The 21,072-nt window shown below is 52.5% G+C and overlaps 1 protein-coding gene across 8 annotated transcripts in view; it reads left to right on the forward strand.

The window, feature by feature from the left end:
* The first annotated feature begins 613 nt into the window (after positions 1 to 613).
* The window catches only part of SYT6 (synaptotagmin 6), a 58,345-nt gene continuing 37,886 nt past the window's right edge, over positions 614 to 21,072 (forward strand). For 2 of the 8 annotated variants that reach the window (XR_004916156.2, XM_036088445.2), the window contains exons 1-3: positions 622 to 1,012; positions 11,587 to 11,935; positions 13,426 to 13,984. Coding sequence is in view for 6 of the 8 variants with exons in the window: in XM_036088445.2 (XP_035944338.1) it covers positions 850 to 1,012; positions 11,587 to 11,935; positions 13,426 to 13,984 (1,071 nt within the window). In the remaining 2 variants the exon portion in view is untranslated. Of the gene's footprint in view, positions 1,013 to 1,687; positions 1,842 to 11,586; positions 11,936 to 13,425; positions 13,985 to 21,072 lie in introns of those variants that run through there. The other 6 variants (XM_036088446.2, XR_004916155.2, XM_036088444.2 and 3 more) reach the window with 6 other exon arrangements.

Raw genomic sequence — 21,072 nt, forward strand, 5'->3', positions numbered from 1 at the left:
GCTATGCTTAATAGCAAGAGGCATTATCTCCGGTGGCGTTGCACCGCTGTGGGGAGATGGGTCTGGCGGGAACGGAGCGCCCTCTTGAAATGCCCCCCATTCCTATTTGCCAGAAACTTTCCCCTCCCGTTGCCATGGAGAGAGACGGCCGCTGCCTCCCGTTGCCATAGCAACATGCGGGTACCGTGGACCGCAGGACTGCGGGGCTCAGAAAGTCTTCCTGCAGTTCAAATAGCCCCGCAGTCTTAGGGTCTTCTGCCTCCGAAGCTGGGACTTGGGGCTAGTCTCACTAACTTCCCCCGTTAGGAACCTCGGCCAAGATTCTCCCACTCCCAGCCGGGTCATCTTTCTTTCTGTAATGGGTTCATCTATTTCGTTGCCACTTGTGTGGAATGTGGCAATTTACCCAGTGTTTTCACGAACACTATCTTTATATTCCCAGGCAGCCTGTGAAGCACTCGTAATCATTACACCCCTTTTACAGAGTGGGGAATTGAGGCTCAGAGAGGCCCAAGGTCACACCAGGCAGTGAATGTGGAGTCAGATCCCAGGCCCTTTCCTGGGCCTTGCACCCTCCGGGGTGCTGGACAACCGGGCTCCCCTGCCTCGAACCCGCCGGGACTCAGGCCTGTCCCTGGGTGTAGAGGGGGCGGCCGTGAGGCGCCAGACTTGCCAGCTGCCGCGGGATGCCACGTGAGGGGCGGAGACCCTGCGGGGAAGCGATTAAAAGCTGAACGGAGCCGCAGGGGGCCGCTGCGGGGAGGGTCTTCTTGGGGCCGCCTCGCCCCGCCCCAGTCCGGCGGCGGTACGGGTTCGGGCGGCTGCTTGAAGCGCCGGGGTGTCCCGGGCATGAGTGGGGTGTGGGGGACCGGGGGGCCTCGGTGCCAGGCAGCGCTCGCGCTCCTGGCCTCGCTGTGCCGGGCCCGGCCGCCCCCTCTCGGGCTGGACGTGGAGACTTGTCGGAGCTTCGAGCTACAGCCCCCAGAGAGGAGTCCGAGCGCGGCCGACTCAGGTAACGGGAAATCCGAGGCCCCCTCTTTTCCTGGATTCTCGCCCTGGCCGTCCTCCCTCCCAGAGCCCCGGCCCCGGGAGCCCCAGAACCTAGACAGAGAACTCCAGCTCGGGATCCTGGGTTCGGAACCAGCCCCAGCCAGTACCCTGTTCCATCGCCCGCAGGGCAAGCGGAGAGACGTGAAAGGAACCTGGGAGGCAGAGAATCCCCGAGCCCCCCCTCCCGTGTGACTCTTCGGGGATCTCGCGCAAAGCCGCGCTCCCGGGGTGCGGCGCCCCACGGGGGCCTCAGTTTCCCTAGCGTCTCTCCGCTTACCCTGCGGGCAATCTGCCAGGGAAGGGGTCTGTGGAGCGAGTAGGAGACCAGGGACACCCCGGCGGAGGAAGTAACTCGTTTCTTGGGGGTGTCGAGGTCCCAAGGTCCGTCTGTCGGTCTGCGCGTCCGTTTGTCTGTTCTCTCGGGGAACGCGGTCCGAGCCCCTTGGTCTCGGGGAGAAACTTGGGTCTGCGGGCGGCACGAGGTCTTTGTGTCCGAACGTCTCTCCGGCTGCGAGTGGCTCTCTGCGTCTCCGCCGGGGGGCGGGGGGCGGGGTGGGGGAGGGTGTCTCGGCATCCTCCCCCCCCCCAACGCCCGCCCCTATAACTCGCTCCCTCGGTCCCTCTCTGACTCACTCGGACTCGGGGCCGGTGCGCGACTGAGCCGGTGCCTCTCGCCGACTTTGCCAAGCGGGCGCCTCCTGCCCGAACGGCGCGGACCGTGCGCCGGACGCAGCCCCGGCGGCCGCCGAGCCCAGGCGGGAGCCCGAGCCGAGGCGAGCTCGCCGGAGCCGGTGAGTCGGGAGCCCGAGCCCCGCAGGGCCCGGGCCCGGCGCACAGCTGCGGCGTCTCTCGGGAGTCGCGACAGCGGCAATGGCGTGTCGCGCCCTGGCGGCGGGAGCCGCGGGAGGGTAGGCGGCCCGCCGGCCCGGGTATTTACTTGCCGCACCAGCGCCGTGCGGCCACGCTCGCCCGCTGCAGCCGGGCTTCTTTGTCAGGATGCCGACGTCTGGAGGGTCCTGCGAGAGAGGGAGCACCCGGTCGCCTTCCCTCCGGGGGGGAGGGGCGGGGGGGCAGTGCGAAGCCTCGAGAGGATGCGGCGTGGGAGTGGGGAGATCCTGCAGGGACCAAGGCGCCGGGGTTCCTTTGGCTCCGCAGACACCGCCCCTCCTCGTCCCCCGACCCTGACCCCGGTGGCGCTGGGCCTCGGGGAAGGCGAGGGTCGCCCCTGTGGTTCCTCACCAACGGCGCGGGAAAGGGAGGAAGGGGCTACGAGAGGCGGGAATTTCTTCTCCACGCGCGTCTCCAGGGATCAGAAGACGGGGACTGGAGCGGCGGTTCCTGGAGCAGGTACAGCTGGGGTAAGCTCCCCAGAGACCGCAGGTTCCAGGGCCCTGTTTTTTCACTTGAGGTTAAAGGTCACAGCTGTTGGTAAGGTCCTAGGTTAGGAACCGGGCCGCTGGGGGGGGGGGGGGGGCGGGGCAGAGGAATAGAAGGAAGATAGTGGGCCAAGGGGAGGATTGTGTGTGTTGAGGGGATTGTGTCCAGCCTTGCGGGAGTGGAGCGCACCTCAGCCTTGCGTGGGTTGTAGGGGGCGCTGCTCTCTCGCCTGCACTCTCTCTGGCCCTGGCAATGTTTGATCAATGGGTTGATTACTGCAGCAGAAGGGACTGAGGTGAGACCTAAAGAAGAACTTTCAGAGGGAGGTACAGTGAGGGATGTTGGAGAGGTTGATTCTCCCTCTTGAAGAATCTCGGAATAAAGTAGGCCCAGCAAGTGTTCTTAGATTTTGGTTCTCAGGTGCCCTCATCTACTGCACCATCCCTCTCCTCATATCCCCCAGACACACCATTTTCCCCAAGTTAGGGAGTCTTTTCCTGCCTGCCTGCCTACCCAGCTTCCTTCCATCCTTACCTCCAACAATTCATTTCCAGTGGGGGCCTTAATTCTGGTCCTGACTTCTCAAACCCTAAAGGAGATAATTCAAGGTGAGAACACACCTGTCGAGTTCCACCTGGGATGGAGGTTGCCCTCCTCCCCCATCTGTCCAGAGCAGAAATGCTGCATGCTGCGGAGGGTGTATGTGTGCGTGGAACATTCTGATACAGGGAGGCACTGGGGTTCCGACTCCAGCGGGACACCCCATAGTCTGGAATGACAGGTACCTGGTGGCCAGGCTGAGGGTGAGAGAAGGTTGAGGAACGAGAGTAAGCAGGCTCAGATGAATCAGTGTGCCTTCCCTGCAGGCTGCTTGAGCTTGACTTGTCAGTCCTGGGGGACTTGAACTTTGGCTGCTGAGTCACAAGCCTCAGGAAGCCCCTGGGGGCCAAGCTAGGGGGCTGAAAGAGAGGAGGTGGCAGAAGGAGACCCTTAATCACAGCAAAAGAAAGAAAGTGGTTGAGAGTGGCTTTGCGAGCTTGGGGTTTAAGTGAGCACAAGTCTGGGGAGATGCTGTGCAGTTCAGGACCAGGCCCCCAGGTAGCCTAAGTCCTGGCCTACTCCCTATATCCCAGAGCCACTGCCAGATTCTCCTGGCAGGGAAATGCTGGATCTTTTCATTTGTATTTTCACGAAAAATGCAAGTGACTAGAGCATGCCCAGTTCTCTTTACCTCTGTATGTTTCCCCCTGCCTTCCTCCTACTGAAAGTCTCTAGCTCACGGGATTTCTAGTAACACCCTGAGATTCAACAATTGAGATTTGGACTCTACTATCATTTACTGGGACCCTCCTATATGCCATGGTCTGTGCTAGGAATTGCACAGGAAACCTTAATCAGATCTCCTTAGCTTTCCTGACTTGAAACACCTCTACACAAACTGTCCCAGATAGAAACAAGTTCCGTTTTTCTTTAAACATTCTGAAGGCGAAGGGTCTGTTTTCCTCTTTAATGTACAATCCACCCCCCACCTGCCTACCCCTGCAAGTGGACACTGACAGGCAGTTCTCTTCCTTCTTCATGCCATTTGCCTTGTGGAGATGAATGAATTTGCTCCATAGGCCAAATGCAGAGTGTTGGGTGTGGGTAGGAGGGTTTTGGGTTTGAGATAGCAAGCAGAGATTCAGAGGTGTTCCAAAAAAATTCAGGAACTGATAGAGGACCCTGAGCTGCCCTGCCCCTGCCAAGCTGGCAGCAGGAATGGTTATTCGTGGTCTTACATGTGGCCATGAGATGTATGTCCTGTTGGTTTACTTCTCTACTGACTCTGGAGATGTTCTGTGATTCAGTCACCTGCTTTTGAAGTTAGCCTTTGGCAGCACAGGTAAGATTTTTCCCGCTTGTGATGGCAAGTTAAATGCATAGCATTTCATCAAAACCACAAACGTTCCTGTTTCTATAACTAAATAATCAGTTACTCCCTCACTCCTTGCCGGAAGGAAGAAATTCTGCAAATTTTGCCTTCTTTGAGGAAAGGTGCAATTACGATCCTTTAGAACGTACATCTTTTAGACGATGTTCTGACTTTATGGTGTGTCTTCAACTTTAAGATTCTAGAACTAGGGTAAAGTATCTAGGAGCTGTACAGTGCTTGGATTTACAGTTCTAGAAGTTTTCTTCGACCTCTGTCTGTGGGAACTTTAAGAGTGGAATGGTAGATCATCCCCTCCAGGCTCTGTACAGAGAAGACATGTTCTAACTGTTCTGTTACTCTGTCCACAGAGTTGGAGGTATAACATGTGGCTGCAGAAAATTAGGACTAAGACTGAGACATCTGGACCCAGCCAGGTTTCTTTAGGGTCTGTGTAAGGCTGTCTGGAGTGGGAAAAAAAAACAGGGTAAGAGAAAGTCCTGCCCAAGCTAGGTGGCACCCTTGCTGGTCCTGCTTAGGAAAAGAGGTCTCTGAGCACCAGAGGACTGAACCAGCCACACTTAGGAATTTTCATCTGAGGGGGCATTGAAAGTGGAGGTGAGCAAGATATCCTGCTGTGGACGCTCTAGGTATACAACATTGTCTCATCTCCCCCTTCTCTCTATTGCCGATCTGTTTTTCTTGCTCCATGTGGGCCCCGACAGACCTCTCCTCTCAGTCCTTGCAGGGGTAAACAGGAAGGGGGGGTGTAGAGGGAAAGAATCTTTCTGGTTCTCTGTCTGCTCCTCTCCACCATCACCCCAGCCTTGATGTCCACATCTCAGAGGGGCCCCAAGCCCTGACTAATCAGCCATAAACGTACAGTTACCATCTGCCAAAATAATAATACTAATAATTGCTAAATTAATGCCAATGCTCTGTTAGCTACAGCACTCCACATTAGTCTCCGATTTATCTCTGAATCCCCTAATGATGGTGGAAGCCGGTGCCCAGTCATAAAGCTGGTGCGGCCATAATTAGCCCGGCATTGTCTCTCCTCATCGAAGCTTTTCAGGGGCATTAATTCCTTCTCTGTTTGGACTCTGCTAATTATCCCCATCGGTAGTTCAGCCTGGATCTCTGAAAGAAGGAATGGAAGCAAAGGCTCTCTGCTCCCCCTCCCCCAACTCTGAATTTTAATTACACCAGCTTCTCCTAATAAATTTACAAGCCATGGCAGAGTTTATTATTAATGGACCACGTCTGTAACGCTTGGAACAGAATAGCCCTGTTCCCCCAACACATGCATGCACACACACACACACACACACACACACATGCACGCACACATACCCGCACCCTCAGGTATTTCTCAGGGACATATATCTCTGGACAAGGCATTTCCAGGGGCCACTGAGGTTATTGGCCTGGTGCCTGGTGGGTAACCTGCAGTGTCTATACTTTCTAGAGAAGAAGAAAGAGATGGGGGATGAGGAGGTTGGTCATAATTCTAGTCTCCAGGTTTCTATCCAGGTACAGAGGATCAGGCCAAATAGTAGAGGATGTGTCCCACACTCTCCTGATTATAACAAAGAAATGCCTCCCCAGCTTCTTGTCCAGCTTCCCACTCAGCCCCCAGTGCCCTCAGGGGCCCGGCTCAGAAGCTCTGACTTTGGCATCAGAAGTCCCAGGTTTAAATCCCAGCTCCTCTGCGCAATGCGATGTATCCTTGAAGAAGTTACTTAGTTAACATCTCTAAGCCGAGTTAATTTATCTTTGAGAGTTGCATACTCATTTCTTCAGGAAGTGGTAAAGATTAAAGGAAATAATGTAAGGGGCATGGTGCTGACCATGTAGAAAGAAATAACAAATAATATTACCGGTATTAATACGAATGGTTCTGCCCAGAGTCTTTTCCCCTCCCAGACTTGGCGCTGTGCCTCTGCATTTCTTGCTGTCTGATCTCTGGGTTGTGCTTGTCTGTGTCTCTGTTCTGTGTCTGAATGAGGGCTCCTCAGCCCGGGCGGCCCCTGCTCCGTACAGGCGGGCACGTAAACCATTTCCGAGGGTCTACCAGCAGCCCCAGGCCCTGAAGCCAGCGTTCTCCAGCTTTGGGCGAAGCAGAGAAAATGGTCCTTTCTTTTCACTTCCTCTCCCCAGTTTATCTTTTCAGGTACAATCTATTAGCAAAAATGCCTGTTACTGTTACAGAATGGATTTTCCTGACATGGAAACCTATTAGAAAAATGGGAACAATAGCAGGTGATAAGAGCTGCTGATGAATCCTAACACTCCGGGTGGGGATAAGGGGAGGGGGCGCCAGGGCTCTGTCTTTGGAGAAAGGAGTGTCAGTGTGGAGAGATAAGAAAGCCCTGGGTTGCTAATTAATAACCCAGCATTTTCCAGGGAGAGAGGGAGGCCAGGAGTCATTACCCCTGCCAGACAGTTTCACTGAAGGTGATGAGCGGTTCCTGCCCTTGTGGGCCTGAGGTCTCTTGGCTGCCTTGCCCCGTGGTCTGGTGTCCCCCTTCCCTGTCTCAGAGGGCCCAGTTTTGGGTCCATTCTGTATTATTTGCCATCAAAAAAAGCAACACATGAAGAAAAATAGCTTACATTTGGGGAGCACTTACCACGTACCAGGAACTATGCCCAAAGTCTTAGTTCATTTAATATTCATAATGACTCCATAAAGTAGGAATCCTTAGAATCCCTAACAAATCAAAGAGGAAACCAAAGTCTGGAGAATGTTAAGTAACTTGCTCAAGGTCACACAATTAGAAATGTGGATGGATGCGCTCTGTGGTCATTCTGGTGCTGGTGCTCACCTGAGCTACCCGCCCAGGATCTGAACACTAAGTGAAGTCTACGTCCCCCGCCAGGATTAGAAGCCACGTGCCCCTGCGCAATGCCAGGTCACTGGGTGTGTATCCAAAGCATAGCTGCACAGCCCTTTGCTCTCCCAGAGGCTGCTGGGTAATTGACCAATATGATTTCCCAAACCGGGTGCCCATGGAATATTGGATTCTTCTGACACCTGAATAAAGATGTTTCACACCTAATGTTGAGTAATGGACTAGACTTCCTTCTTCCAAATTTCCAAGAGAACTTTGCAAAACCATAGCATGTTCTCTCAATTGTTGATTTTTGTTTCATGATTTTCTTTTCACTCCTTTGGAGCTCATGCCTGTTCACCAGATGGCTGGTGATGGTAACAACGAAACTGGATGAGTAGCAAGCAAATGAGTATTGACAGAAAAACTCGGAGATGAGAGATCTTTAATGTAGTACATATTATGTCTTGACATGTAGCTATATATACAATACTTACATTTTTTCTGCTAGTAAGGTCATTCCTCATTTGTAATGACAAAGTTAAAGCTCTCTCTATTAGTGTTCGTGGCTTGCAGATGTTCTGCCAATGAAACTTTTCCAAATGAGGGGATATTCAAAACTAGACTAGGCAGAACGAAGTGATTCTAATAGAAACAGCTAATATTTATCTTATTTTTTACTACATTCCAGGCACTGTCCTGGCACTTTTGATCTCACTGAAACCTCACAATGACCCTAGAAGGTAGATACTATTATTATACCCATATCACAGATGAGGAAACTGAGGCTTGAGAGATTAAGTAGCTTGCCAAAGTCACACAGTTTAAAGTCAGTGGAGATGAACATTGAAGGAGCCCAGTCTGACCCCAGGGCACTGATTCTTTCTCTCCGGGCTGAGGAGGAAATAAAGAAGGAAGAAGAGAGGGAGGAAGAACACAAAGATTTGGGAAGGGCTTTCTCCCTTACCAGAGGGTTGCCTCTCTCTTGCCACGAAGCTAGTGCATGATAGCAGTATGAAATATGAAGAGTACTGGATCAGGACGCAAAAGGCGGCTGAGTTGCCCATCAAAATTCTATCTACCTCACAGTGTCGAGGTTCAAACAAGACGAGTGGGAAAAAGGCTTTGAGGGCGACTCATGCACCTGTGATTTAGTAAAGGGCAACGTGTCCTGGTCGGTCGGTCCCAGCAGGCCTGAGGTAGGAAGGCACACATCGTAGCTGATCTAGCAGAGCCCTTAGACCATACAGGAGCCTATCCTTCCCAGCCTCAGTGGACGTTTAACCAGGCTATGCGGGCTGGCTGCGTTCAAGGCTGCATATAGTGATTTTATAGGGGCTAAATCCTGTACAGTCACCTTTGCCCTGGCCTAATTCTGCTCTTTACGAGCCTTGCTCACTGCCTTGCGTTCCCCAGTGGGGGTGAATCCACTCAGCAACAGGACCCAAATCTCTGTGTAATGCCTGTGGGCGAGATGTCCTGGAAAGGGATTCTCCAGGCAGAGGAAGGGCCACTTGGTCTTACATAACCAGTATTGAGCGCTGAGTGCTGATTCCCAATAATCCATACCTCTGCCTGCCTTAATCTCAGCTCCGAGGGAACGACAGCGGGGGGCGGTGGGGGGGCACGTGCACAAGCATTCAAAATAGCAGCCACAGCAAGGAAAACTGATTCCCTCCGCCCGCCCCCTCCCCCACCTCTCTTTTCATTTATGAATTCAGTTTTTTGTCAGGCTGAACATTTAAATGCACTCTATGCTCTCTGGATTCCCCCCGTTTCTCCCCCTTCCTCATTAAAATTCTAATTATTACCACAGCAAGTAAAGTGTATGATCAAAGGACAGCAAAGCCTTAGAAATACCTTTTTGTTTTAAGGTGACTCATACTGTAGAGAATGCATCCAGAACAGCTGTAACCGAGAGCAGATGTGAAGGGTCTAGAGATGGCTGGATACTTAGAATAAGGACTATCTGTGGTAGCTTTCCTCGTGAGCCCCAGGGCTATAAGGGCCTACAGAAACAGTCTCCAAACCATTTAGATAATGAACTCGTAACAGCACAAATTATTTGATTTAATGCCTCCAATATATATCTGTTCCCATGTTACATACACATGTGGGTTGTATCTCCGTTCCATGGCTTACCAGCCGTGTGACCCCGGGGAATCTCGTCCTCTGCGCCTCACCTTCATCTGCAAAATGAAAATAATAATCACACCTATCTCCCTGGAGAGTATTAAACGAGCGAATGCATAAAGAGCACTTTGTACCTTGGACCTCGTAATGTTCAAAACTTAACTAAGTCCAGAAATAAAATGCTATCATTTCTATTACTATCAACCAGTATATTGCAACTCTCATTTATTGTTTTTAAGATAATAAATAAATATGAAAGCGATCTGATGTGTTTTCTCTTGTGCCCCCAGAATGCACTCATACCACACTAGAGACCTTTAGTTTAGAAGTGAACTTAGAATTGGCTTTCCAGATCCCTAGCAGTCCCTGGGTGAAGGACTAATCCCACCCAGCTCCTTTGGCCAGGGAGAAGCTCCGTTGTCTCTGTGCAGGGGCCTAGGATTGCTGTGGGTGGCTGTGATAGTTGATCCAAGCCAGGACCCTACAGCCAGGGAGTCAGAAGGCAGTGCCCGCTCCCCAGAGAAGGTAGCTGACGTTCTCACCTCCGGAAGGTTCCTCTGGACGGGAGACAGCTTTCCCTGGTGCCTGTGTGCTATGAGAGTACTCTGGATTCCCCCCAGGAGGGACTTGGCATCTCACTACTGCAAGCCTAGCTTAGCCCCTGGTACCTGCAGGTGCTCAGTAAATGCTGGTTGAGAGATAATTATAGCTCTTTTATATGCCATTCATTCATTCATTCATTCACCTCATTCGCTCATTCATTCTCATGTGCCAGTTTCTGTGCTAGGCCCTGAGTCAGACAAATATAAAAACACAGGGTTACAATAGCCATCAGTTTAATCAGGAACAAACAGGCTATAGGACAGTGGAAGGAGCCCCAGCCTGGGTGGTGGACATCTGGACCCTGGTCCAGGCTCCTTGTCTGACCTGTGACCCCAGGCAAGTTCCTTCTCTGGACCACTGTTCTTGTCTGCAAAAGCACAGCCTGGCCTCCGTACTTGTAGGGTCATTTCTCACCTTAAATCTGAAGATTCCTGGGACACTGGGCCACGATAATCCAGAGCCTGCAAACCCACAGGCCTGCAGGGGCCACGAAGGTAATAGGGAGACTGGTGAGGACACACCCCTCCAAAGGGAGCACAAAAGTCCAGGTCCAGTTACCAAGTCATCTGGCCTCCTCCAGACTTTCCAGGAATTTGGTGTGATGATGATGATGGTGATGGAATTTCTCAACTTTTCCATTGTCACCCTAGGCATGCAAGACTCCTCTGTGGGCTTGACCTTAGTGCACACCCCACCACGTGTGCCGTTGGTTTGGAGGCTTCTGACCTCTCAGAGGGAGAAGAGGCTTTGGGCCCTAAGGGTCATTCCAAAAGGGGTTGGGGTGGGAGATCTGCTTAATCGTTTCTTCCAGAGGGAGGCATCTCCCACAGCTCTCCTGGGATCACAGGCATCCTGCTGGGGGGTAGGGGTGGGCTGGGGACAAGGCAGTGAGCCCCCGCCTTGAACCAACCACAACATTCAAAAATACCAGCTTTACAGAAAAGCTCTCAACTGGCCACAGGAATGGGAAAAAGCCAGCTACAAAAATCACTTGTATGTAGCTTGGAAATAAATTGTGTGGGTCCAATTCCAACTTCATCCCAGTATCTACTGAGCCTACTGCGTGCAGAGTTGAGAGTCCAGAAGAAGCCTGAGACCTAACCCCTGCCTCTCATTCACTTCAAGTCATCTCGTGACCGTTGAGCTCCCGCTCTGGGCTCCATGGGGGGTTGGGTCCGGGAAGAGATGGAGTTGGCCAAGCCTCTGGTCCCCAAGGCCACACAGCCTGTTGAGGAAGAGAGCTGTATACAAAAAATGACTCTGCTCTAAGTCTGGCCATAGTAACAGCTCTAATAGAAATTCAAACAACATCCAAATGTGAACGCTTCACGAATTTGCACATTTGCTTAGGCTGCTATTTAAATTACTTTCCCTTCCCGGTGCACTTGCCGACAGGCAGTCAGGGAGGCAGCCCAGGTGCTCCCCAGGCTGGCAGTGGGGGAGAGGGGTGGGAGTGGGGGGACCGGCGGAGGCTAACGCCCGGCTGCAGACATTTCACAAAGTGGACTGCGGAGCGCCACCCCCAAAACCACCTCTCCTCTGGCGGGTAGCTTTCTCATGAGCGTTCTTTTCTCTTCTCCCGTCTTTGTCCCTTCTGTGTGCTCCCTCTGCCGACACCCTCTCCTGCTTCTGCCCACCTCTGTCTGTCTCTGTCCCTCCCTGCCTGGCTCACGCCGAGGGCAGGCACCTCTGTCAGCCTCCTCGCAGCCGTAGTGATTGTGTGTGGCGTGGCCCTGGTGGCAGTTTTTCTCTTTCTCTTTTGGAAGCTGTGCTGGATGCCCTGGAGGAGCAAGGAGGCCTCCAGTCCCGCTTCTGCTAACCCTCCCCCGGACGCCCTCCAGAGCCCGGGCTCCAGAGGCAACATGGCAGACAAGCTGAAGGACACCAACACGCTGGGCTTCCTAGAGGCGGCTGTGAAGATCAGCCACACGTCCCCAGATATCCCGGCCGAGGTGCAGATGTCAGTCAAGGAGCATATCATGCGTCACACGAGGCTGCAGCGGCAGACCACAGAGCCAGCATCATCTACCAGGTGAGGGTGGACCTCTCCCTTCCCTCCCCGCCACGCCTCCACATTCTCTTACTCAAGACATTAAGAGATTCCAGCCCGTGAGGAGCAGAGGACAGAAATAATAACTAATGTCTTCTGATTGGAGAATATAACAGATGATGTGCTCCGCGGTGGGGTAACCAACCAGGAGGTGGGCACCAGGAAAGGCCGCAGGAGAGGGGAACCTTGGAGGTGGGGCGCTGTGCTCCATGGTGTGCACTGGGATGCACGTGGGTGGGAGGTGTTGGGTGTTTGGAGAGAAGGAGAGATTGCAGGCAGAGGGCAGAGAATATGCAAAGGCCCAGAGGCATACAAGTTCATGGTGTGTCTAGGGGTCTGCCAGTAAAGCCTTGTCAATAGCGTCGGCCGTGCATGGGATATAAGACAAGAGGTTCCTAACATTTTGAGGAGTGAGGATTCCTTTATAACCTTTGACAGAGTCCCCTGAAGGACAGCAGTTGTATACATGGCATTCTTTAACGGAGAAAACCAAAAACAACTCCCACCGCATAATAACAAACAACTTACTCTAAATTCAGACACAGGAGTGGTGCATTCATTTGTATTTATTCAAACCTAGGGCTCTTGTGGGCTCCTGGGTCCCTGCAATGTCTCCCCAGGCTCCCGGAGAACCAGCCGAAGGGAAGGAGACCAGGTCTTCAGCTGGGAGTCCAGGAATGAACGTGCTGGGGGTCACATTTTCAGAGTTTATCATATGACCTCGGGCAAGTTGCTCACCTTTCCTAGGCCTCGCTTTTCCCTGACTGTAAAATAGGGCTGGTGACTCATCAGGTAGTTGTGAGGAGCCAAGGAAGGAATCCATCAGAGCTGGATTCTTTGACAATCCAGAGTTGATGATATATCGCTTACTATACACCTGGCCCTGTTCTAAGTGCTTTTTATGTGTATGAATCCAGTTCCTCCTCACAGCAATCCTATGCAATTGCTACTTTTATTATCCTCATTTTGTAACGCAGAGAAGTTAAATAACTTGACCAAGGTCACATAGCCAGACAGTGGCAGAGCCAACATTAACCTCCGCAGTCTGGCTCCCAAGCCCAATAAATGTTTAACTACAGTGTCGGTGGTAGAGCTGGTGATGATGATGAAGGGATAGCCACAGCCAGGGGGAGAAAGGATGGTCCTTCTCCTAAGGGATCTCATGGTTTCATGGGGGAACTAGAGTCACGTCTACAAGGAAAGAAACCCAGAAAGCAGGGGGAAAAATGGCAGCAAAGGCTACCATGAATTGACCTTAGTATATACCGGGCCCCATTCCAGCTCCTTTCCGTAGACTTGTAATGCTCACAATCACCCGTGCACCAAGTGTGTGCAGATGGAGAGAGGGTCGGCGAGCAGGAGGAAAAGGGCCCTGCAAAGTGTAGGATAAGCCAGGGCGGCAGGGAGGTGTCGGCCTGCACACTCCGCCCCCCCCCCCGGGGCCCTGACCACGCTGTCCCGACCCCCGCCAGGCACACGTCCTTCAAGCGCCACCTGCCACGGCAGATGCACGTCTCCAGCGTGGACTACGGCAACGAGCTGCCGCCGGCGGCAGAACAGCCCACCAGCATTGGCCGAATCAAGCCTGAACTCTACAAGCAGAAGTCGGTGGATGGGGACGATGCCAAGTCTGAGGCCGCCAAGAGCTGCGGGAAAATCAACTTCAGCCTGCGCTACGACTATGAGAACGAGACCTTGATCGTGCGCATCCTGAAGGCCTTCGACCTCCCTGCCAAGGACTTCTGTGGCAGCTCTGACCCCTACGTCAAGATCTACCTCCTGCCTGATCGCAAGTGCAAGCTGCAGACCCGGGTGCACCGCAAGACGCTGAACCCCACCTTCGATGAGAACTTCCACTTCCCGGTGCCCTACGAGGAGCTGGCTGAGCGCAAGCTACATCTCAGTGTCTTCGACTTCGACCGCTTCTCCCGCCATGACATGATCGGAGAGGTCATCCTGGACAACCTCTTCGAGGCCTCCGACCTGTCCCGGGAAACCTCCATCTGGAAGGACATCCAGTACGCCACCAGTGTGAGTACAGCCTTGCCTCCTGGGCTTCTTGAGGATTCCTAGGGCCGGGTTGAGTGGGGTGTGGCCCTATCCTCCTCCGCCCTAGAGACAAGTGGGCCTTTGCCCTTCAGGATGTGAAGGGGGACTTTGGGAACTGAGCAGTGGCTCAGCGCACCCTGGGGAAGTCCTTGCACGCTGCCCCAGGTTGGGGTGTGGGTTGGCATGGAAGAGAATTTTTGCCCATTGCTTCTGATTACATGTTCTGGGGCGGTTCCCTCCACCTGCTAGGCCTTAGGTCTACCACCTATAAAATAATGTTATCTATCTCTTTGATCATGGGTGAGGATTGGGCCAGGTCTCTAGACTGAATCAGACAGCAGCATCTGCCAAGTGCACTGATGTGTGCTAGAAGCCTGAAAAGAGCAATCAAGAACAGGGCATGTTAATCAGGACGAATGAGGTTAAGTTGCAGCAACAAATAGTCCTAGGATTTGGTAGCTTAGAGCAACCAAGATCTAGTTCTTGTTCATGCTATCCATACTTTGCAGCTTGGCTGGGGTCTACTTATGACCCGGGGGTCTGAGCCGACAGAGGCTTCGTTTGGACATGTGCTCCCATAGTTACCACATCAGGAGAAAGAGGATGTGGCAAGTCATGCACTATTTCTTAAAGCTTCCACAGTGAAGGGATATTTGTTACTTCTACTTGTGTTTCGTTAGCCAAAGCAAGACACATGGCAACTTAGGAGGGCAGGGCAAAGAAATCCTACCGTATGCCCAGAAGGAGAACTGGAAGCACTTAATGACCAACACGAGTGACTACCACACAGCCCCTTCTCTGAGGCACTCCCTGCCCAGGGCAGCCTGGAAGGATACCTGACTAATCCACACATGGGACAGGAGGTGCTTGGCTGTTCACGATCAACTGCAATTAACCAGGGAAGGTTTTAAGGAGCTGAGGCTCGAGCTGGCTTTTCAGGAGGAAGAGAGGTTTGGCACAGAGAATTAAGAGGGCATTTCCAGAGCCCTTTGGTCCAGTGTGGATCCCACAGGTGTGGGCATATACCTCTCTCTAAGCCCATCCAGGCAGCTGAGAGCCCAGCATGGGTGTTCTCATCAGACACCAACGGCCTTGTGTCTGGGGTCTTGAGTGCTAACTGGTTGAGTCTCCCCGGATATTTCTTGCACTGTTTCTCTGGGGTGGGGATGACCCCACTCAGTCTGCAGGCCCTCCCTTTCAACAATTCTCAATATCTCTGTGTTGAATTTGTGAGGAGAGAGGCCAGGAAAATCATCCCCCCTGCTCTGATGGGAAAAGTATAAGAAACTTGATTTGTTCAAAGCTTGGTGGGCTCCGTTTCGGCCCCAGGGTGGGTCTCGGGGACACCCCATTCTCCGAGCTGGTCCTGACTTTGACCAGTTCAGTCTGATGTCCCAGTGCCTCTCCGACCTTTGCTTCCACGAACTCCCCAAGAATAGGACCAGCAGCGAGACCGGGCAGATGGGGCGGGATGGCGCAGCAGCTGAACGCCGGCCCAGGCCCAAGAGCTCTGCTCTATAAATCACTGTGAAGTTTACATCTGCTGCAGCTCTTCCCTGGTGCTCTCCTCAGGCAGCAGCTTCATTATGGTGACTGCACAGGTAGAGAAGAGCAGCTCGGTCCTCCCCACGTGGAGGTCAAGGCCCAGGGGCTCCGAGAGCGGGAGGGGTGAGACCAGGGGCTGGGGAAACAGAGCTTGACTCAGACTCTGAGGACTCTCCTCCCTCTCCTGTGACCTTAGCTGCGGGCACGATGGAAGACCCAAGCCTGGATTGGACAGTCTGTGCCTAAGCGCGCTCCTCACAGGGAGGCGAGCTTCCTATGTGCTAGAATGCTGTGGCTGTCCCTGTCCTCGTCCCATCCCCCTTCCTCAGCCCAGCTTCAGAAAACGGCAGATCATCCAAAAGGTGTTGGACACATCGTCACCATCCTCATCATCCTCAGCTAGTACTGTTCTAGTCCTCCACCCTCTCCTCCTGAGCAGAACACTGTGCCAGGCACTGGGGAGTGAGCGGGACTGCGATAAAAGACAGCCTCCTTGATCCACAGAAAATTAGAATCTAATTCCAGAGACAAGAGAAGTCCATGCAGGTGCTAGTAATGCTAAATAGTGAATAGTGTGCACTGTGTGAGGTTGCTATTGAGAGTTAGGGCAGCCCTGGAATTTTCCCCGGATGGGGAAGAATTAAGATAGGTGGGGAAGGGTATATCCTAACTGGGAGCACAGGGAGGCCAGGCCCAGGAGTTTCTGAAGCCGAAGAGGAGGTGACTGTGCTCACACACCCCGTCTTGCTTGCAGTCTGCCTGAGCTGATGTTCTGCCAACGGGAGGCCCCTGGGGCCCTCCAGTCCGCAGCTCTTCTGGTGGGTTGGCTCTCAGGAGTAAGCTCATCGTCCTGGTGGGCGAGAAATCAGGCAAAGGAGGGGAAAGGGAAATAAGGTGGGTGCTTTTACCTGTTTTTTTGGCACTGACTCTGAAATTATACTTATTTGGGGGCCAGAGAGGCCCAAGTCATAGTCCCTGGGAATGACAAGCAGTGAGTGCATGTGAAATCCTGCGGCCAGCGTGGTGGGGGTGGTAGGGATGAGCACAGGGGCTCCCATCTGTCCTCATGCTGGATTCCATTCCTAGAGCTGCATTTGGGCCCCACTCCGCTTGGAACTCTGGCAGCTCCACTGTCCTGCAGGCTGGTCCCAAGCGTGCCCGACATTCTTGCCTCCTGCCTTTGCTCACAAGGTTCCCCCTGTCACGCATGCCTTTCTGCACTGCTCTGCCTGGCCCAAACCAATCCCCCTTTCAAAGTTCCCTGAGCCTTTCTGCTCTTACAGAAATCGCTCCTTTGGATTTATTCCTGTGTCTTTCAATTATACCCCGAATCATCTTTAGTCTTGCAAAGTCCTCCCAATGGCTCAGGAATGCCTTTTGTCCCACATTTGACTTTCTCTTGTGTTTTTCCTCCACGCTGAGTGTGTCATTATAAACAAACATAAGAACTCAGCACATTTTTGTAGAATGACCAACGGCTTAGTTAATTCAATTAAAACTATATATGGATACACAAAGAAAGAATTATTAAAGAAGCAGTGGGAATCGGGTGTGGTTATAACCTGGGAAGGCTTCCTGGAGGAGAAGGTCAAATAGTATTCTGAAAACCGGTAGAGTCAGGCTTGGTGGGGAGAGATGCAGCCTGTGCATTCCTTCAGAGATATGGTGGCAAATTGATTAACCAGTTGGGTCGGAGAGTCCGGATTGAACTGGAGGGTCAGTGACCCACAGGCTAAGTAGAAGGAGAGGCGGGCGCTGTGAGAATCAGGGGCTTAGCAGGCTGCTTTGGGGTCGCATGAGTCCATGAATGCTGTCCCCTTGTTGGTCCCTGTGCTTGTATTGGAGCATCACATTCAGCCCTGGCAGGTGGAACCGGGTAGGTCCCTTGCTTTAGCTCCAGCCGCATGGCTCAAGTTGGTTTGAAGTAGCAAAGCCTGGAGCATCCCTGTTGTTTTCTCACAACCCCTGAATTAGGAGCTTCAAGGCTAGTGAAGGAGAGGTGTGCATCCGGGGAGTCTAGCTCTTGGTTAATTGCAAATCTTAAGCCACATGGGACATTGGCCTCACGGCCTCCAGGTTGCTCTGAAGGGAAGCCTAGGGAGCAATGGAGGTAGTGTACCCCCCACCAGGCTGGAGGGTGCCAAGCAGGCAACTCAGACGTGCTAGAGCCATTGGAGGCCTATTCTGTGCCACAGAGTCAAGGAGCTCAGAGTGGGGAGGAAATCGTGGGAGTTCATTAAATCCACTCCGACCCCAGGCAGGGCTGCTTCTCACACTCCTGTTGCCCCACTCCTGCCTGGCTTGACTAACGGCCCCTGGTGGTCTCCTGGGCATTCCCAGCAGCTTGCCATTTTCCCTCCACCCAGAACTTTGATTGGCTGAAATCCCCCTGCTCTTCCCTCCCCCCGCTTCTGCCCCCAGTCCCATTATTTCTATATAAAGCTGTAGATTTATCATTATAATAGTGCTGCCGTCACCGGGGTTTGCAAACGTCTCTGTAATCTTGTAGTTATTGCTACAGAGGCCTCAGACCCCACTGCACACAACTATTCCTGCTCCTTGGTGGCAGTGGGGAGGGAGGTGAAGGCTGTAATTGGGGCCATAAATATGTGTTGTGTTTGGTTGCGTTAATGGACTCGGCCATCTTCCTGCCTTAGCAGGTCCCCGCCAGGTCAGAGTGAGCCAAGTACGGGTGTGTGTGTGTGCATGCGTGTGTTGTTTTGGGGTGCTGGTGTGTTTTATGTACTTCCAGGGACCCTGGACTCAGAGTCTGCAAGGAGGAAGAGAGGCCTAATATGCTGGACTGGTCTCCAGCCTGGGAATGAGCAGGACTGGACAGAAAGAGCTCAGGCATTGGTGCCCAACAGACCTGTGTTGTATTCTAGCTTCTGCTCTTTCTAGCTCTGAGACCTTGGGGACATTATCTACTCTGCCTCAGTTTCCATATCAGCAAAACAGGGACAATAATGGGTACTATACCTCGTAGTGACAGTAAATGTAAAAAACTAAGTAACATCCATGAGATGCCTCGGTCGGCGCTGTCACAGAACAGCCCCCTGAGCCCCATTGTCACAGTGACTTTCCTTCTGGCTCAGCCTGTGGGTCACTGTGTGTAACGCTCTCAGACCTGACTCCCCCGCTTGGGTCCCGACCACCTGTTTTGGCACGTTGTTGGGTATTCTTATTAGTTTAGTTCTCGTCCTAGCCAGGCCGTATGTTCTCTGTGTGACCTTGGGAAAGTGACTTGTCCTCTCTGAGCTGCAGTTTACTGAGTGTTAAACCAGCTTCAAAATTCTGAGATTCTAAGATTCTTGGCATCTCTTAAAGAGAAGTGCTTGGCTCCCTTGCTTTCAGAGCAGAGCTACCCAGTCCCTGGGAGTGTGGTCCATAGGTTAATAAGCCACGAGGCAGAATTTCCAGACATATTCTCCTCCCTTAAATGTCAGTAAGAATCAGTCCTCTCTTCCAGCGCCTGGGAAATGTCCTCTAGGGGGTTCCTGCCACAAGGAATCCCCTGCTCCCCACCAAGCTGTCTTCCTCCTTTTCCCACGAGGTGCAGTCCTTTGGCTGGGGAGGGGGGCTTAGCTTCCTCCTTAACCTGCCTCCTTTCAGATCCCTGTTTACTGGGGCTATGTGGCTTATTACTTGAGCTCCTACCAGGAGCCTAGAGCACAACCAACTTGATCATATTTTATCCTCGCCACAAGCCTTATTATCATCCCCTTTATGTAAACAAAGAAATGAAGAATCAGGTTAAGTGATTCACCCAGTGTCGCCCAGAGAGAAGGTGGTGGAGAGCCAAGACTCAACCAAGCCTGTGGTCCTTGCATGGTGGGAGCGCAGCAGGATTGCATTGCTTCCTGGGGCAGAAGACAGATCCAAAATTGTGCAGCTCATTCAAGGGATCCAGAAGAGTGTTTTTGTTTTCTCTTGTGGCCTGGTTGGCTTCTCTCCTTCCTCTTGTTCCAGGCGGCAGCTTTTGTGCTGACCCTGGGATTCCTTTCCCATCTCCCCAGGATTCTTCCTGTGGGCTGTAGCCTGACATTCATCGCTCTTTCATTCAACAAACGTTCGAGTGTCAGTTACATCACTGATACAGAAGTTTGCTGGATGTAGAAGCTTGAGCTGGTGGTGGAAAGGATGGCAGAGACAGAGCCCTCCACCTCACAGCGCCCAGGCTGATGGGCATCTTAGAGTAGGTCTGGTGGCCCCCGCCCCCTTGCACACATGGCACGTGCTTGGGGGATGGGCCGGTTCAGGGTGCTTGCAACAAAACTATGCTCTACCGCAAGCCACGTGCAGAAGTGTTGGGGAGAAATGGAGAAAAGAAGTCAGAGTCAGAAAAAGAAAGTTATAGGCTAGGCTTTGATGGCAATGAAGATAGAGAGTGCTAAAAGGCCGGGCTGTCAGGAGTAGGGGACTGTGTTTCTTTATTTTCTCTGGATTGGGGGAAGGATCTAGAAAGAACTTCTGTCAAGTCAGACTGGGTTTTTTTCTTTGTGCAAGACGACTTGTGGTGTAATGAACTCTGGACCAGGCACCAGGCTAGCATGGAGAAAATGAGCACTTAAACTCCAGTCCTGTCCTCAAAGGCTCACAGTCTGACAGGGGAAGCAGGAAGGCAGCTCTGCGGTCCCGAGGGATATGCAGGTCCTCACTAGCCCAGCATGTTGGGGGAGGCTGGCCTCCTAGAATGAAATTTCCTGTCCTTGCCAGAAGAGTTCAGTTGCGTCCTCTTCTCACACCCGCGTACTCAAGTCAAATGAGGTCCAAGGGTAAGCACAAAAAGCCTCTTCAAGTAGAGCCAAAGAATCAGCTAAAGTGATCCACTGTGACTCATTAAATCATTAAATCACCGTAGGATGACACCTCCCCAAGGCTCACTGACCAGCAGCTGATGCAACGAGCACCTTGGATCTCAGGCTTTCAGTTCTATCCTGGCTGGGAGGTGGGAGGCACAAGAGGGAAGCATGATGAATCTTTATTCACTCAACATGTCTTCAGCGATCCCTCAGAGAACTTATCTGGGTCCAAGAACAACTGAGGGGACAAATAGAGTCCTGGCTTTCAAGGAGCTCATCGTTGGGTGAAGGTTTCAGAGCGAGTCAATGCATTCAGAAGAACACAATGATTTGAGGTGATTATGGAAGCCAGGAGGGTGGGTAAGTGGACCGAGGATGCAGATGGTGGAAGGAGAAGTTGCGAGCAAGAACCGAGCTTTGGGGAGCGCCCACAGTCACGGAAGAGGAGGCGAGGGGCCAGCAAAGGGCAGCAAGCAAGAGGAGACCCAAGAGAAAAGAGAACTGAGGAAGTGAGAGGAGACATAGTTTGAGAACGGCGCATTCAGTGGTGATCTGTTCCACCGTCTGCAAGGCACCGACTACAGTCCTGGGCTCTGGGGTGCGGTGCTAAACAAAGTCCTTGCTCCCATGGCGCTTACACTTCGGTTGAGGGACACAAATGAGTTGGTGAGGCAAATAGTACGGTCAGAGAGATACTGTGGAGAAAGCAAAGCAGGAAAGTGT

The sequence above is a fragment of the Halichoerus grypus genome, chromosome 5, assembly GCF_964656455.1.
Source record: "Halichoerus grypus chromosome 5, mHalGry1.hap1.1, whole genome shotgun sequence".
NCBI classification, from domain to species: Eukaryota; Metazoa; Chordata; class Mammalia; order Carnivora; family Phocidae; genus Halichoerus; species Halichoerus grypus.